This window comes from Porites lutea, chromosome 1 (assembly GCF_958299795.1).
Source record: "Porites lutea chromosome 1, jaPorLute2.1, whole genome shotgun sequence".
In the NCBI taxonomy this organism is placed as follows: domain Eukaryota; kingdom Metazoa; phylum Cnidaria; class Anthozoa; order Scleractinia; family Poritidae; genus Porites; species Porites lutea.
Window position 1 is genome coordinate 34,720,912 of NC_133201.1, and position 19,227 is coordinate 34,740,138.

The 19,227-nt window shown below is 37.1% G+C and overlaps 2 protein-coding genes across 2 annotated transcripts; one reads left to right on the top strand and one right to left on the bottom strand.

Moving 5' to 3' along the window:
• Window positions 1–1,434: 1,434 nt before the first annotated feature.
• Window positions 1,435–4,546, top strand: LOC140928565 (uncharacterized). Its single transcript, XM_073378335.1, has 4 exons — window positions 1,435–1,558; window positions 3,020–3,234; window positions 3,343–3,477; window positions 3,662–4,546. The coding sequence occupies exons 1-4, from the start codon at window positions 1,435–1,437 to the stop codon at window positions 4,544–4,546; spliced, it is 1,359 nt and encodes a 452-aa protein (XP_073234436.1).
• A 12,414-nt stretch (window positions 4,547–16,960) lies between these two features.
• Window positions 16,961–18,721, bottom strand: LOC140928582 (uncharacterized). The gene has a single exon (XM_073378357.1). The coding sequence runs from the start codon at window positions 18,719–18,721 to the stop codon at window positions 16,961–16,963; it is 1,761 nt and encodes a 586-aa protein (XP_073234458.1).
• Window positions 18,722–19,227: the final 506 nt, after the last annotated feature.

Consider the following 19,227-nt stretch of genomic DNA (forward strand, 5'->3'; position numbering starts at 1 on the left):
CCTTGAGACCTTCATTTACAAGAATTTTCCTATTATTATTTTCACACCTAACAGTGAAGAAAAATGTATTTAAGTGAATAAAAAGGTTTTACCAAGATGCCTAATTTCCATCATTGACAGATTATTAAGTCAAAGTGAAAAATAAACCAGCCAAAACTAGGTCGAGGTTTCAAAGGGCTTACAAATTCCATGAATGTATACACATCTCACTTACAAAGTTTTAATTTTTTTTGCGAGATATTAATAAGTGATGGACGGATGTTTTTTTCCAAACCAAACCACCATCTTTCACTGCTTCTTTACTTCAAACACACCTGATCTTGAGTGAGAGACAGATCGCACTATATCATTGAGGTACTTGGCTGCTTCCCTCCAATATGTGTGTCTGGCTCCGAAAGAGGGCCAGATCATAGCTTCTGTGAGTAAGTCCTCATGAAGGACAACTAACTGCCCAAGTGCAGTATCCTCAGCCAGTGTACAAGGGATTGGCCTCCTTCGTCGTATTGGCGTACTGGTTACCTTTATTGGAGAAACCCTTCGGGCTCTCTTTAACAAAGATTGAGCAGCCTATTTAAAAAAATCACATTAAGAGATTATTAAAGTTTCTTGGTTCCTGTTGTGATTTAAAAAGCCCTAATAATACTAAAATAACATGATCATGAATAATGTTCTAAATAAAGGGGCTTACCAAAACTATTTCAATAGATCAAACATTATGCAAATTAACAAAGAAAGGAACCACTCGACTGTAAACCCAAACACAAAGGCGCGCTATTGAAAAAACGCTCTATTGTTTCATTGAATTCTTCACGCTTGACAACCATAAAGCGCCGAAAAAATAAAACTAACGAAAACTTAAAAGACAAATTCACAAAAAATGGTAAAATCACTTACCTGGAGTACGCCAAAGTTGGCAAAATGGCAGGCTAAAAATCACTCATTACCGGAAAGACGACCGCCTTCGACCCGCCATTTTCATATCAAGCGTAACGAAATTGAGTAGTATAGTAAAATGGGTATCCTGGACCAGACTTCGAATTTCCAGAATTCATTAAAAAATACAAATAAAATCCCAGATTATGCAAGAGATTACAGGAATGAATATCTTTTTATAAGAGGGATTGATAAGAAATGTGGTGAATTTAAAAAGAAATTAGGTAGAGAAGATTTATTTAAAAGTTCCCAGGCTAATAGTCTTATGAGAAACTTTAATAGATTTTTAAAAGCCCAAGAATTAGAATATCTTAATGATACTAGTGAAATAAAATTAAAATATAAGATGTTATATCAATAGAGAGTTTAAAAACACAATTAGATGATTATATAGATGTTTTTGATTATGACGAAAACGATTACTTAGAATATACTTATACAGGTTTTAATAAGTTTTTTGAATGTTTTAGTCGATTTATGGTTAAAATAAATGTAGATGAAATGAGTGAATATGATTATTATGCATCATTGGTTTCTGATAGTGATAGTGATGATGAGATTGATTATAGATATAGTGATAGTGATATTGATAGTGATAGTGATGAGATTGTGATTGATAGTGACAGTGATGAGTATAAGAATGAATTTTATGAGATTTTATCTAAGATTCTTAATGATTAATTATAATTTAAAGTCTTATATAAATATAATATTATAAGACGTAATGTCTAACCAATCAGTTGATGGTTTTCAGGGTTCTCAACCCTTTATAACTGATAAAGAATATAAGAATTTATCTATGGATGAATTAAAATTAATTTTAGAATATGAAAAAGAAAAACTTAAAAAAAATTATAAAGAATTAGGTGAGAAACAAAAATTAATCAAAGATATTAAAAAATTACAAAAACTTAATAAAAAAGTAGAAAAAGGTATTGATATAAAAAACCTAGGAAAAAAACCAAACCAAAAGAAATAAAAACATTTGAACAGTATTTTGAGGAATGTATACAAAATAAAGAAATTCCTTCCGATACTCCTTCTTATCTTCGTGAAGCTCTTGAGAGAGCTATTAAGGAACACTTACATGGAATTGAAAAAGAAAAATCAGCTTTTGAAAACTTTGCTATTAAGTATATTATCGAAGGAGAACCTGGTCTATCTCCAGTTGAATATTTTAATAAAATTTATGCAACTTTAAAAGATTTTTTTACATATCATAGAAATATTAAATTTAACATGATTTTAATTTGTTTAATGGAACAACAAATACTTAGTAAAGATAGGGGAGTTGTTGGATTAAAAGAAGATAAAGCATTCTTTACCTCAGGCGCACATATTAATCTTGAATCAACAGATGTAGAGAAATTAATTGATAAATGTGTTAAAAAAATTATTGAAGATTTAGAGGTATACCAAAAAAATGGAAGTGGATGGTATTTTAAAGAAGTGCTTAGTCTTGAAATTCATACTGTTGAGTTTAATCCAATGAAGGGGTCATCTTATATTCCTCTTCCAGATTGGATATGAAATAAAAAAGCAATAGTTAATATTGAAAACAAAGATGAGAAATGCTTTCTTTGGTGTATACCTAGGTATCTTCATCCAGTAGATGAAAAAGACAACCGTATATCAGATTTAAAGAAGTATGAGTTTTCACTTAACACTGAAGGAATTAATTTTCCTATGAAATTAAGACACATTTCCAAATTTGAAAAACTTAATCCATCTCTTCCAGGAATAAATGTTTTTTCAGTTAATGATAACAAAAAGTTTTACCCTTTGAGGATGGCGGAGAAAGACTGTCTAAATACTATTGACTTGTTTTTTTACGAACAAGATGGTGTTTCCCATTATTCACTAATTAAAAGCTTTAGTCGTTTGGTTAAATCGCAAATAACTTCAAGTAAGAATGGTTCATTTTATATTTGTAAGAAATGCTTTACTCATTTTACTAAGTATGAATTATTCCAAAAACACATCTTATATTGTTCAACCAATGAAACAGTTTCTGTGCGTATGCCACCAAAAAACACAGTGTTATGTTTTAATAATTATCACAAAAAGTTTCCAATTCCTTTTGTAGTTTATGCAGATTTTGAATGTTTTACCAAGCCAATGAATACTTGCAGTCCTAACCCAGAGTATTCGTATAATTACAATTACCAAAAGCATGAACCATCAGGATTTTGTTTCTACATCAAAGGAATAGTTCCTGATACCATGTTTGAACCAATTCTTTACACAAAAACCAAAAGTACTGATGACATAGCTGTGATATTTGTTTCTAAACTCGGAAAAGTAACTAATAAGATATATAATGATTTTTATCGTCGTCCAATACCTCTTAAATTAACCCACGTAGAACAAATATCTTTTGATAAAGCTAAAACCTGTCATATTTGTAAGAAAGAATTACTTACTGACAACGGAGTTGACAAAGTTAGAGATCATTGTCATTTTACTGGTCAATACCGTGGAGCTGCTCATAACAGTTGTAATCTGCAGTGTCGAAAGCCAATGATTCTTCCACAATCTTCAAGGGTATGATGCACATTTGTTTATAAAACAACTTGCTTGTTTACCAGGTGAGTTAAACTGTATTCCATCGACGGAAGAAAAGTATATCTCCTTTTCCAAAAAGATTAAGGTTGATGAGTATAAATCTAGACGCACTGGAGAAACAGTTTCATTATATTTTGAAATACGATTTATTGATTCATTCAAGTTTCTTCAAACAAGTCTTGCTAATCTTGTTTCAAATCTTCAACCAGATGATTTTCACAACACAAAGACCATATTCAAAGATAGTGTGGAATTGTTAACTCGTAAAGGAGTTTATCCGTATGATTATGTTTCATCGATTGAGAAACTCTCTGAAAAACAACTACCCCCCAAATCAGAATTCTATTCAAAACTAAATGATGAGAACGTATCAGATGATGATTATCAACACGCTATTAATGTTTGGAATACTTTTAAATGTAAAACAATTAGAGATTATCACGATCTTTACCAAAAGTCTGATGTCCTACTTTTATCAGATGTATTTGAGAACTTTAGAAAAACTTGCCTTCACCATTACAATCTGGATCCAGCACATTATTATACATCTCCTGGTCTGGCTTGGGATGCATGTCTCAAAGAAACAGGTCAAGAATTACAACTTTTGCATGATTATGATATGGTGATGATGTTTGAAAAAGGTACTCGTGGAGGAATATCACACATATCAAAGAGATATGCAGAAGCAAATAACAAATACATGGTTGATTACAATCCTGATGAACCTTCTACTTATATTCAATACCTTGATGCAAATAATCTTTATGGATGGGCAATGCCACAATCACTTCCAACGCACGGATTTAAATGCATGAGAGATTTAACAAAAGACAAACTAATGGACATCCTGGAGAAAGCAAATCATAGTATGTTAAAACATGGAAGAAAAGGATATATATTTGAAGTCGATTTGGAATACCCTCCTGATCTATGGAAATCACATAATGACTATCCTCTAGCACCTGAGAAAATGATTGTTAATGGTGTTGAAAAACTAATTTGTCATTTAAACCAAGGAAAAACTATGTTGTACATTATCGGAATTTGAGACAATATCTTGAGATGGGACTAAAACTAACTGCTGTTCACAGAGGAATATCTTGTAATCAGAGTTCTTGACTGACTCACTGTTGTACCTTATCCATACGGATGATTTTTATCGTGATATAGAAACTAAGTTTGACACATCTGATTATCCTCCTAACCACCCATCTGGTATAAAAACAGGGGTTAATAAGAAAGTAATAGGAATGTTTAAAGATGAAGTAGCTGGTCGACAGATTACACATTTTGTTGGGTTGAGACCAAAGCTTTATAGTTTTAAAGTAGAGGACCCGACTACAGGAGGAGTAGGAAGTTTAACCAAAAAGTGTAAAGGTATAAAGAAAAATGTTTTTAAAAAGGGAATAGCATTTGAAGACTATGTCAAATGTTTATTTTCAGGTGAAAAACAAATGAGAACGATGAAAATTATAAGAAGTGAAAATCATGATATATACTCAAAGGAAGTAAATAAAATTGCTCTGAGTAATGGTGATGATAAACGTGTTTTGATGGAGGATTGTATTCATACACTTGCCTTACGTTAAACAGCTTTAAAAATAATTAGATATAAATAATAAATGTGTTATACAGAAGAACAAATAAAGCAATATCTAGAAATATTGCATATATATACTAAACAAACCGTAGAGGACGCGGGCGTGAGTAGACGTGCCAAATGCTGGAATTGTCACAATAGTGAATGTTTTTTTATTCATTTGGGTTATAAAATTTGTGATTATTGTGGTGCAGCAAATGGTCATGTTTTGGGTTACTATGATGTTAAAGATTATGATCGATTACATTTTCGAAAAAAGAGTATTTATCAGAGAAAGTATCACTATGAGAAAAAGGTTAATCAAGTTTCTAAAAGACTAAACCTAACTGAGGATCAAAAGTATGAACTGTACAATAAACTAATGGCGATAGACAATCATGTTATGGAAATACTTAACAAAAAATACTGTAGAAAGAGAATGATAAGTATTTTTATCTAATTAAAAAATTCCTAGAAGAAATGGGTTGTGAAAAGTACAAACTAGTTTATCTAAAGATTTCCGACCAAACTCTGGAGAATTATGAAAAGTGGTGGAATAGTTACAAATCACTCAACAACGGCCTCATCACTCCTCTATGAAAGCACCAGTAGACAATCCCAGTTAGATAGCCGAGTACTTCGCATTCTTTAAACGGTGTGTTAAAGGTATAAACACATCCTCTACCAATTCTATACTGTTTCCAGAAAGTGCGAAAAGCGAGACTAAATATTAAATGATTAGCGAGAATTGCTGAGTTTGATCTACAACTGTGTCTCGCTTCTGATAGTCTATAAATAATTTGGTTTATATCTAGTTTCTGTGTGAAAAACTTCTCATAGAGAAACTGGTAAACAAGACAAGCTTTAATAAAGTTATCTGGATAAAACTGTGTTTTATATGTGGGAAAGTAAAAATTTACATATGCTACAATTGATTTGATCATTTCTATACTATGAATATATAGAAATGAGCTCCTCATACCAGCGTCCCCAAAATGGGTACGGTGACAAAAAGCTGCCCCGTCGAAACGACGGGTCAGGTTTCTAGAGGGAAATATAAAAATAAGCTTAAAGAGATAAAATTATAATCTAAATGGAAAATATGTTTGAAGAAAAGTACACTAATGAAGATTTAGGAATCGAATTGACTTCATATATTGACAAAACAGCAAAATGTTTGGTTCCGAGGAAAAGAAATTGCTGAGATCCTCAGTTATAGTAACATTAGACAAACAATATCGAGACACGTTGATAATGAAGATAAACAGTTAATTTGTTGGCGTCCCCATTTTGTGACAGCAACCATACCTGGCGTAACAGATTGTGACGGCAGGTCCCAAGCACAGAATCGTTACTATACTTTTGTAAATGAGTCCGGGTTTTACTCTCTTGTATTGTCCTCTAAATTGGAATCTGCAAAAAAGTTCAAACACTGGGTAACATCGGAAGTCCTTCCATCTATTCGTAAATATGGTCAATACAAACTGTTTGATAGTCCCTGGAATAAGATGATCATGATTGGCAATGAGACTGATCTCCATTATAAAGTAGTGGACCTCATAAGGAGATATTATCCAGATTCTATATTAGTAGCCGGACTGGGAGAGAATCAAGATACAGAGGATAAGAGACTAGATTCATATAAAAAAGGCTATATGCGAGGCCAACCAGATTTAATGATACTTGATTATCACAAAGATTATAAAGGTCTCTGTATTGAATTTAAATCTCCAACTAATAATTACAATGTATCAGAAGCTCAACTAAAGATGAAAGAGAAGTATCGTGATAGTGACTATGCATTTATACTTAGTAATGATTATGATAAGATCAGCAAAAATATACATAAATATATGGCTGGTGTTCGTATTCCATGCAAATATTGCGCAAGAGCGTTTCGTAATAAAAAAAACACTAAATAAACACTATAAAGTTATTCATAGAATTGAAAAAAACATCTAATTTCTATATCATAAGTATATAGAAATTGAAGAATGTTTACATTGAAAACTTTTTATTATACCTACTAGCAAATCTATCTGCTATAGGAGTCTGATCAATTATCATTTCATCTATTAGTTTCATGCGATCAATAAACTCTTGTTTGTTAAACTCATCACCCCGAAGAGCTGATCGGAGTTCAACCAATACTTTTTCATACGTAGTAAATGCAATCCTTGACATTTCAATTTTTCTCTTATAATTCTTTTTCTTTCCAATTCCCGCCACGACAACTCCAGCACCATTTACAACTCCGAGAACAACAGGGTTTAGTGTTATTCCACCAGCAATAGTTCCTATTGCCACAAGACATATTCCAGAGATTGCAAACACCTCATCAAGAAATTTATAACTCTTGTAAGACCTTTTGAAACACCAGTATTTCTTGTGATAGTGGCTATAAAAGTCTTTTAGGGTTGTGACGTCTGATTCTGACAGAGATTTATCAATGTGATTGAATTCAAATATATCCTTCATTTATATCTATACTATATAAGATCCATTTAACTTTTCTTGAAGCATTACTCTGTGAAATTGTTCAGAGTCAAAGTCGTAAAAGTTTGAAGAATACATTAATTTTTTTAACACTCCATCTTCAGTTGTAAACTTCCAACGTTGATTAACATTGTATTGAACGGCTGGTATAGTTGATGTTGAGCTGTAGTTACTTATTTTAACTTTTGTGACATTTGTATCAAAATTTTCTCCCAACCATAAAACAATCTTTTGGCCATTAAAATTACTTGGTATGGTAAAACTTTGAGTTATTTTATTGAGAATTAATTTTACTAAATTGTTTGTTTTATCATAAGTTAATTTTAATAAAATATTGTTGTTTGTTGATATATATTTAGTGAGTGCAAAATTTCTATTTCTCCAATGATAAAAAACAATACATAAACTAGATTTGAAGAATGCACAGGAGAAAAAGTAATAATAAAACCATTAACATTTAAACCATCTTTGTTTATATTACTTAGGTCTTTATTGGGAAATGTAATACTAGGTTTTAAACCATAAATAATGGTCCCAGATGAGCCTGTACTTAATCGATACATATCCGCATCAGTAAAGTCATAGAACTCACGAAAGTATAATCTGTAAAAAGCGTTTACGGTGTAGGGAGTTAGTTCTTTTACCATTCCAACTGTTGCAGCACTATTATTACTGTTTCGATCAAGTCTGATATTTCTGATTGCTTTTCGATTTGCGTTGATGTCAACGTTGTACATTACTTCTGTTGGTTTAATATCAAATGCTGTATGATAATCGTAAACTTTATGTGGATCGATATTGCTAAATGTACCCACAATACCATAAGCAATCATGTAAACTCCCCAAAACTGTCTCGGATAAACAGCTAGATCAGTTCCTCTCTGAGGAATATTAACCAAAATGTGAAGAAAGAATTTATAACCAGATGACAACTTTTTAAAATTAACTATTATTCTATGGTAATACATAAATTGTGTTTTACCCTTTGGATCGCTGTACCTATGAGAAAGTTTCCTCACACTAACATTTCCTATTGTTAATCCTGTTGAAGTTCCTTTGTCAACAGATATTTGAGTCTTATGCCATAGTTGATAATCAGTGTTTAGTATTTCCAGACAAAGGGTATAGTCGGTATTTGCAGTTAGTCTGTAAAAATTAATTCCCATCTTATACTTATAACCACCTTGAGAATTCTTATATATAGTCATTCTAAGAACTTTGTGATTGTAGTCGTGAAAGTTTCCTAGGCTTGGAGTGAGGTTTCCAATTGATGTTATATTAAAGGAGTTTCCACCATCGATTTCATCCGTCCATTGAATTGCACTTGACATGAGATAACTGAACTCATCTTTATAATGACTTGGTTGAACTGCAGTATGATGAACTACTGTGGTTTCTCGACGTAATCTTTGGTTGCCGCATTACTGTTTTGTTGTGGATTACCAATATTTATTATTTTATTAGCACCAAATTAAGATTAAGTTCTCCAGTCATAGCGACGGAACCATCTTTTTCCAAATAATCACTCAAATCTGGACTTCCACAATTATCATCAACATACTTTTTGTTTGCAGCATCTGTGTTTGACACTGGAGTTGCGAGACCAACTATTTTTTTGTTTCCAAGATTTAGGTTACCAGTCATTGCTACACTTCCATCTTTTTTTATAAAAGAACTAGTAGTAGTATAGGAGGGATGTTTTACGCCGTTTTTTTGGGCAGGAATTTCATTAAGGTGGGCAGGAATAAATTAACTAGGTGACGTCATAGGCTATTGTCTTGATCTCATGAATAAAATGCGCAGGAATCTCATTAACTTGCGGTGGAATCTCATTAAGTATATCCAGTTTGACGGGTTTATCAATGATGTCATGTTCTATTTTTATCTTGTGGCGGTCATGGTTGGTATAACCGGTTTGACAGGTTTTAGTTATTTTCGGAAGATGATGTCATATGTATTCCGGGGTACTATGATGTCATAGTTGTTTTGATTGGTTGACCGGAATTAGAAAGACGCTCATTGGCTGTCTCGTTTGACGAAGCATTCTGGTTGGTTGCCGTATTTTTTATTGTTTGAACGGCATAAAAGCCTGCTCACTACCTTCCCGCATACTAATTTGGATTTCCCGCATACTAATTAAGTGTCTTCCTCCATATATAATGAAGTGGATAGGTTTACTAATGAGCGTCACTCTACTACAATAGGAACAATAGGCTTGCCTAGACTTGCCCGGGCTCTTTTAACCCTGATTGTAGAATCTATTCTATCTTCCAAATAAAAGCGCGCTCTCCGTTCAGCATGTTACTCTTGCAATCGCTTTGCTAAGGAAACAAGTTCGCTTGCCTAACTAAAAATCCGGTTATAAACAAAACTCAGACGCAAAAAAAAAATGGAGCTCAAACTCTTTATTTCAATCTATTGCCAACAGTGCTCTCTCTATAAAATTACTTTATCTTGATGTCTTGTTACACGCTCTGTTAACCAGTAGTAATTTGCATCTGACTCATGCTTCTTTTGTGTTCTCGCAAATTAACAATCATACTTCAGTCCTCTAACAAAAAGATAAGGTACCGTTTCATACACAATTGTTAGGTCTATTGAAAAATAAAATATTCCACTGCACAGTGCATCGACAACCGTTTAATTAATTTGTTATTGGTCTATCGAGCATTCGTTTGGTTCTTTTCTAGGAAAGATCTTACGCTGGGATCGTCCTTGTGTAAATAAATCCATTTCGATTTTCCATTGCAATAGTGTCTTATTTTCACAGGCCAGTAATTTCCATACGAGTACGATGGAAGATACGGATCATAAAGATGTCTGGCAATGCGGTACATTTCCGTGATCCCAAAGTCTTTTGGTAGGGTTTGGCATCGGGGCGCTCCTTGCATATAATTTTGTACAACGGGATAGGCTGCTTCAGACCAGACTGCATCAAAAGGAAATGGCCGTGACCTTTTTACAATTGGCGGGGAAGATTTGACTACAGGAGGCGATTTTACTGCTGATCTAGCTTCGCAGGCAATGTTCTCCTTGTAACTGGTCGTTTCGACGGTTTCGACCGATTTTGCGGAGCTGTTAATTGTCGGATATCGACGACAAGAGCCAAAGATGTCGCTCAACACCTGCTTATTTGCCGCCGTGTCCGGTTTATTATCTACAAAGATGTAACCGTAAGGCCTCTCTGTTTCATGATAATAAGCTGTCATGAATCGTTGGCGATTCTTATCAAACATACGCTCAGCAACAATTCCGATTTGTTTCCGATCGCTAGGACTTCGGAAAAGAGCCATGTACTGTGCATTCCGACTGATATCGGTGTTAAATTTTCCCTTGGGGAACATATTCTGAAGGAGCAGTATGACGCTGGCATTTCTATGGCGACCTTGGGTAAACAACCGAGAAACGATGGGGCTTTCGATCGCTTCTGCCATTAGATCATCAAAGATGATAACGTTGTTGTATTTTGGGTCAATTTCTCACAGATCTTCTTGAAATGTGGGAAGGCCACGAAAAAATTTAATGTCCTTTCCGATCGCTGATTTCAAAGCTTCGTATCTATCTTGCCACTGACTGTAATACCATAAAATGCGACGGGGCTTGTTGGTTTCGTAGACAATACGATCTCTCGTTAGAATCTGTTCTACGAAAACTGTTTTCCCTGATTGACTTGGTCCAACCACAAGGAGTGAGAACTTATGGCGAAACATAAAATCTGGATAAGGCACGGCTGCAAAGGAAACATTATGGGAAAGCTTTACCTTCTAGGAAGGGTACAGTAGGGGTACAGGAAGGGTACAGGAGGGGTACAGGAGGGGTACAGTAGGGGTACAGGAGGGGTACAATGAAAGTTCATAGAGTTCCGTTGTGCTTTGCAGCCGTGCCTTATCCAGATTTTATGTTTCGCCATAAGTTCTCACTCCTTGTGGTTGGACCAAGTCAATCAGGGAAAACAGTTTTCGTAGAACAGATTCTAACGAGAGATCGTATTGTCTACGAAACCAACAAGCCCCGTCGCATTTTATGGTATTACAGTCAGTGGCAAGATAGATACGAAGCTTTGAAATCAGCGATCGGAAAGGACATTAAATTTTTTCGTGGCCTTCCCACATTTCAAGAAGATCTGCGAGAAATTGACCCAAAATACAACAACGTTATCATCTTTGATGATCTAATGGCAGAAGCGATCGAAAGCCCCATCGTTTCTCGGTTGTTTACCCAAGGTCGCCATAGAAATGCCAGCGTCATACTGCTCCTTCAGAATATGTTCCCCAAGGGAAAATTTAACACCGATATCAGTCGGAATGCACAGTACATGGCTCTTTTCCGAAGTCCTAGCGATCGGAAACAAATCGGAATTGTTGCTGAGCGTATGTTTGATAAGAATCGCCAACGATTCATGACAGCTTATTATCAGGAAACAGAGAGGCCTTACGGTTACATCTTTGTAGATAATAAACCGGACACGGCGGCAAATAAGCAGGTGTTGAGCGACATCTTTGGCTCTTGTCGTCGATATCCGACAATTAACAGCTCCGCAAAATCGGTCGAAACCGTCGAAACGACCAGTTACAAGGAGAACATTGCCTGCGAAGCTAGATCAGCAGTAAAATCGCCTCCTGTAGTCAAATCTTCCCCGCCAATTGTAAAAAGGTCACGGCCATTTCCTTTTGATGCAGTCTGGTCTGAAGCAGCCTATCCCGTTGTACAAAATTATATGCAAGGAGCGCCCCGATGCCAAACCCTACCAAAAGACTTTGGGATCACGGAAATGTACCGCATTGCCAGACATCTTTATGATCCGTATCTTCCATCGTACTCGTATGGAAATTACTGGCCTGTGAAAATAAGACACTATTGCAATGGAAAATCGAAATGGATTTATTTACACAAGGACGATCCCAGCGTAAGATCTTTCCTAGAAAAGAACCAAACGAATGCTCGATAGACCAATAACAAATTAATTAAACGGTTGTCGATGCACTGTGCAGTGGAATATTTTATTTTTCAATAGACCTAACAATTGTGTATGAAACGGTACCTTATCTTTTTGTTAGAGGACTTAAGTATGATTGTTAATTTGCGAGAACACAAAAGAGGCATGAGTCAGATGCAACTTACTACTGGTTAACAGAGCGTGTAACAAGACATCAAGATAAAGTAATTTTATAGAGAGAGCACTGTTTGCAATAGATTGAAATAAAGAGTTTGAGCTCCATTTTTTTTTTGCGTCTGAGTTTTGTTTATAACCGGATTTTTAGTTAGGCAAGCGAACTTGTTTCCTTAGCAAAGCGATTGCAAGAGTAACATGCTGAACGGAGAGCGCGCTTTTATTTGGAAGATAGAATAGATTCTACAATCAGGGTTAAAAGAGCCCGGGCAAGTCTAGGCAAGCCTATTGTTCCTATTGTAGTAGAGTGACGCTCATTAGTAAACCTATCCACTTCATTATATATGGAGGAAGACACTTAATTAGTATGCGGGAAATCCAAATTAGTATGCGGGAAGGTAGTGAGCAGGCTTTTATGCCGTTCAAACAATAAAAAATACGGCAACCAACCAGAATGCTTCGTCAAACGAGACAGCCAATGAGCGTCTTTCTAATACCGGTCAACCAATCAAAACAACTATGACATCATAGTACCCCGGAATACATATGACATCATCTTCCGAAAATAACTAAAACCTGTCAAACCGGTTATACCAACCATGACCGCCACAAGATAAAAATAGAACATGACATCATTGATAAACCCGTCAAACTGGATATACTTAATGAGATTCCACCGCAAGTTAATGAGATTCCTGCGCATTTTATTCATGAGATCAAGACAATAGCCTATGACGTCACCTAGTTAATTTATTCCTGCCCACCTTAATGAAATTCCTGCCCAAAAAAACGGCGTAAAACGTCCCTCCTATACTACTACTAGTATCAGGTATTGAGTCATCCACATACTTTTTGGTTGCAGCATCTGTGGGGTTTGTTGGTGGTTTTAAATGAATTATACTTTTATTATCCATGTTTAGATTATTAGTCATTTTATTTGTTCCAGCAACGTGGAGATACTTCAAATCTGTAAAAGCTAATGGTGTTGGTTGTTTTCCACCCGTTGGAGCTGGTAGATTTAATATTTTATTATTATTCATATCAAGATTACCAACCATCGCATGAGAACCATTTCTGTCAAGAAATGTGCTGTCTGTGTATTCTTTTGTTGCTGGTTCATCTGCGTCCAGTGGTGATTTGAGATTTTGAATACGGTATCTGTCCTTCATATCAATGTCTGAATCAACTGTTAGTCGTGAAGTTGCGGGTGACCCACTCGAATTATCATCAACATATTTTTTTGTTGCCGCATCGGTGTTGGATGCCGGTGCACCAACATTTCTTAGTTTTTTATTTATCATATCATAATCCCCACTTGAAGTGAGATTAAATCCAACTCCTGGAGCACCCTGATTTCCCCTAGCAAGAGGATGATCAAAAGATTGTTCGTTAAATATACCCATTTTAATTATTAGACTATATTACCAGTAAAGGTTTTTGCAATGCGCTTTTTTGGTTTATCAACATATAAAAATGAATACGTTTTTTTAGTTGCTGCTTTATACGTCTCTTTGTCAACTCCCAACTCAGATGATATTCTGTTGGATTCCTTCTATAAAGAATTGGCTCACGTTCTTAAACTTCAACTTGTTTAATCAGAACATAGTGAACTCACAAGCGGCCATGACAGTAAACTGTGACAAAGCGAGCCCGAGCGCGCACATGTAAATACTAAAATCTGATTTGATAATGCAATATCGTCACACCCTTCCTTGTTTACAAAGAAAGTGTACAAACTAGATATAACATAACAGAAACAAACAACTAGCCAAGCACTGCAAAGAAAATGTCACTGAACGCTCTAAACACAGTGTCTTTCAAACAATGTCTTAGTTAAAAGCTTCAACAAAGTCACTTGGATACAACAAAGTCTTTCAAATGGCTAGGTGGTCTGGAGGTCAGACCACTGCGAGTAACTGGCAAACCAACTGGCTTTACAGGCGTAGACGGCGTTGAAACATCTGTAGGATTTAGACTTGTGTTGGGTTTCTCTGCAGCAGCAGCCTCTTTAGGAGGTGGAAATTCCTGTGAAGTTCCTGGCACTGGCTCGTTAGGGGGGAGTGGAGCAGTGAACGTTCTCTCTGGCATACTGTGAGACACAGGTTCGCTACTAGAACGTACTGGCTCTTTGCTGCTTCTGAGGTGTCTCCTGTTTCTTCTGAAAACTCGCCCATCCTCAGTTCTCACATCATAAGACCTCACATCAACTTGCTTTTCTACTCGTGCCTTGTACCATCGGCCAGATCTATCTGTTGGCTTCACACGCACAACTTCTCCATTGTTTAAGGGCGGTAGTTCTTTAGCACTGATATTGTAGTATTTTGCTTGCAGCTGTTTCCTCTTGAAGAGTTTTCCTGGGACATCTTCCACTATTTTGGGCTTCAATAGTTCACTGGTAGTTGGTATCAGTGTTCTAGTCCGGCGCCCGAACATCCTTTGTGCTGGGGAACTCTGTAGACCTTCAGAGGGCGTGTTTCTCCACTCTAGTAAGGCTAGGTAGATGTCTGATCTTGCAGCTTTAGATTTCTTCAATAAACTCTTAGCGGTCTTGATGGCGTTTTCTACTTTCCCGTTACTCTGTGGGTAATGGGGAGAACTGGTAACATGTTCCATGTCATAATTGCTTGCAAATTGCTGAAACTCATAGGAGTTGAATGGTGGACCATTGTCACTCATCAGCTTACTGGGGATTCCATGCCTTGAGAAGTGTCTCTTTAGCGTATGGATGACTTCGCTGGCAGTTTTGTCTTTGAGGGGGTCGATCTCAAAGTAGCTTGAATAGTAATCCACAGTACAGAGGTAGTCTCTATTATCAAAGTGAAAGATGTTGGAACCAACTGTTTCCCAGGGGCGGCTTGGGATCTTGTGTGAGATCAGTGGTTCTTTGGGCTGTTCTTTCTTTTGGCTGGCGCAAACTTCACACTTGGAGATGTAATCTTTAATTTCAGCTGGCATGCCAGGCCAATAGACAATTTCTCTAGCCCTGCGAAGACAGCTTTCAATACCTGTGTGTGCACCATGTAGACGCTCACGGATCTTAGGTCTGAGGCTTGACGGAATCAGGCATCGAAGACCTTTGAAGAGAACTCCATCCTGGGCTGTCAGTTCATCCCGGACGTCAAAGTAGGGGTGAAGTTCTATTGGCAGATCATCTTTCTTCTCTGGCCAACCCTTTAAGATAACTTGAGTGAGGGACTGTAGGGCAGGATCTGCAGCTGTTTCTTGCTGGATCTCTACAAGCTGTGGTTCTGAGATAGCTAGGAAATCGACAGCATGGATTCGCTCGGCCTCTTTTTCAGTAGAGGAGCGGTCCGTGGTTGGCAGGTAAGCACGGGACAAAGTATCTGCTAGATACATTTCAGGACCTGGCTTGTAACGAATCTCAACATTGTACTGTTGTAGTCTCAGGAGTAGGCGCTGGAGTCGTTTCGGTGCTGATGCTAGTGGTTTCTTGCAAATAGTCTCCAATGGCTTATGGTCAGACCAAAGAACAACTCTTCTACCATAGACAAAGTGATGGTTACGCTCCACTCCAAATACTTGGGCTAATAGTTCTTTCTCTATTTGAGAATAGTTCTTCTCACTGGCTGTGAGAGCTCTACTTGAGTATGATACAGGTTGCCCATTCTGCATCAACACAAATCCTATACCACTGGAAGATGCATCTCCCTGACCTTCCACAGGTTCAGCAGAATTGAAATACCTCAGGACTGGAGCTGAAGTGACAGCATGCTTGATACTTTGAAATGCTTCTTCTTGTACTGCTGACCAACTCCATTCAACGTCCTTGTGAGTTAATCTTCTCAATGGCTCACAAAGTTCTGAGAGCTTACTTAGGAACTTGGACCGGTAGTTCACTAGGCCTACCAGTCTTCTAACTGCAGCTACATTGTTTGGTCTTTCCATTTTCAGTATGGCATCAACTTTCCTTGGGTCGGGTTTCACTCCTTCAGGTGTAAGGACATGACCAATAAAGGGCGTTTCTGAACACTTCAGTTGTAGCTTCTCTCGGTTAAGCTTCAAATTTCGCTCTCTGCATCTATCTAACAGCTTCAGTAAATTGGCATCATGATCTTTCACAGCTTCATCAATGCTTGCACCACGGCCTGTAATAAGGATGTCATCTGCAATCTTGTATATTCCATTCAGGCCCTCTAAATTCTGATCCAGTTTTCTTTGGAAGTATTCAGGTGCAGGAGAAATTCCAAAAGGCATTCGCAAATATCGGTACCGGCCCCAAGGGGTTTGGAATGTAGTCAGCTTGCTGGATTCTTCATCTAACTGTATCTGCAAGAAGCCATCTTTAAGGTCTGCTTTTGAAACACTTTAACATTGGTTAACTCAGGGAGTATGTCTTCAATGACTGGAAGCGGATAGTGACTTCTTTTCAGGGCTTTATTGAGATGCTGAGGGTCAGTGCATACTCTAAGCTTCCCGTTAGGTTTCTCTGTAACAACTAGACTAGACACCCAGTCGGTTGGTTCTTCTTCCTTGACTATAACACTTGCTTTCTCCAGGCGAGTCAACTCATCTTTTAACCTATTCTTCAATGTTAGAGGCACACGACGAGGAGGCATAATTGCAGGTGCAACAGTCATATCTACTTCCAGGTGAAGAGCTCCTTCCATACATCCTAGGCCTTTAAATACGTCACTGTAAGAAGCAGTAACTTCCTCCATGGTTAGACCTTGACAGTCAGTTTTAACCACAGTTTCATTAACATTTAGGATGTTTTCATGCTGAACGGTGATCAGTCCCATCTTCTGTACTGATGTAGAACCAAGGAGTGGAGTGTAATCTTCATCAATGACCACAAACTGAACACAGTACTTCTTCTGATTTTTCGGGTTACGCAACTGGATTTTTGCCACACCCAGTGCCTTAAGACTAGCTTTAGAGTAGGTGGTTAATTTTACTTCGGTTGTGTCAACCACAGTATCTTTTGGCAGAAATTTACGAGGTAACACATTGCACGAGGCTCCTGAATCGACTTGCATCTTCACTAACACATCTTCAATTTCGATGTGTGCAAATATTTTACTCTTGAATTCCGACATTTCCACAGTATTGACAGCGTTTTGAGAGGACACAGACAAAATTTCTTCTTCAGACGAGTAACTTGCGTCATCGCTGTCGGCAAGCTGATGGACCTTTCTATGCTTGGATTTCTGAGAAGGCTTCTTGAAATCGCTGGATTTCTTACCACATTTTACAGCGAAGTGATTAGGTTTTCCGCAGGAAGAACAAATTTGACCATACGCGGGACATTTCGCTCTATTACGCTCATGCTGACGGCCACAAAACTTGCATTCCTCGACGAGCTGATCTTGAGGAGATTTCTTCTTTTCCTTGCGCGAATTTGGTTTTTTAGGCTCTGCTTTCGCGACCAAATCAACCTCACTCGATTGTTGGCTCGGTGCCATTTCTTTGAGCTGTGCCGACGTAGCTTCCGCGGCTCGGCAGATATCCACACATTTTGATAGAGTAAGACCAGATTCTTGCAGTAATTTCCTCCTAACAGCATTTTCTCGGACTCCACACACAATTCTGTCGCGGATAATATGGTCTTTCAAGGTTCCAAATTCGCAAGTTTCGGCGAGAGCTCGCAAAGCTGTCACGTACGTATCGATGGATTCTGTTTGTTCTTGAGAACGGTTATTGAATTTGTATCTCTCGTAAATTATATTGGTTTTGCCAATGCAATGCGTCTCCCACAATTCCAGGACCTTGGTTATGTCGGATTTCTCCTCTTCACTTCTAAAAGGTAGACCATTATGGATTTCAAGGGCTTCTTTACCAATGCAGGTGATAAACGTTGCAACGCGAAGGCGGCTCGTTTTACTTCGAAGGTCGGTCACCTCTTCGTAAGCATCCCATACTTGTCGCCATTGCTTCCACTCTTTCGACAATTTTCCACCGTGTATTTCCAGTTTCGGCGGTAAAGATACATTGCACATAAATGAAGAAGCCATAATACTTGCAGAAGGTGCGGTAGCGGACGCGGTAGCGCCTGAATTCGCATCACCATCACTCGGCATATTTGACTAGATTTCGACGACTTCAATGTGTTAAGCTGCAAATTTATCAATGAAAACTTGCTTGTCTTTACCAAACGCGGTTCTGGCCGTTTACTTCTGACATCATATAAAGAATTGGCTCACGTTCTTAAACTTCAACTTGTTTAATCAGAACATAGTGAACTCACAAGCGGCCATGACAGTAAACTGTGACAAAGCGAGCCCGGGCGCGCACATGTAAATACTAAAATCTGATTGGATAATGCAATATCGTCACACCCTCGATGATGAAAATTCGTATAAACAGTAATGAGAACAATTCAATCGAATATCTTTTGGAGTTTTGTAAAATGATTGACTTAGATAAGTCACTGAGCAATTCTTATGTCGTCATTGAATGAAATAATCTATTAACTGTCTCTGGTTTTTATCACAGACGTAATCATCAAATATCACAAGTTTTTGATTGTCTTCGTATTCAAGCTCTGTCACTGGAGTTATTTCGTCATTACTTACATGAAGTATTT

Bases quoted from the DNA above. Each gene is read 5' to 3' on its own strand.
- LOC140928565 (XM_073378335.1), top strand. From the start codon at position 1,435: ATGAGTGAATATGATTATTATGCATCATTGGTTTCTGATAGTGATAGT. The intron at 1,559-3,019 runs GTGATGAGTATA...TTCCTTTTGTAG, and splicing joins GATTGTGATTGATAGTGACA to TTTATGCAGATTTTGAATGT. The intron at 3,478-3,661 runs GTATGATGCACA...GATTCATTCAAG, and splicing joins TTCTTCCACAATCTTCAAGG to TTTCTTCAAACAAGTCTTGC.
- LOC140928582 (XM_073378357.1), bottom strand. From the start codon at position 18,721: ATGCCGAGTGATGGTGATGCGAATTCAGGCGCTACCGCGTCCGCTACC.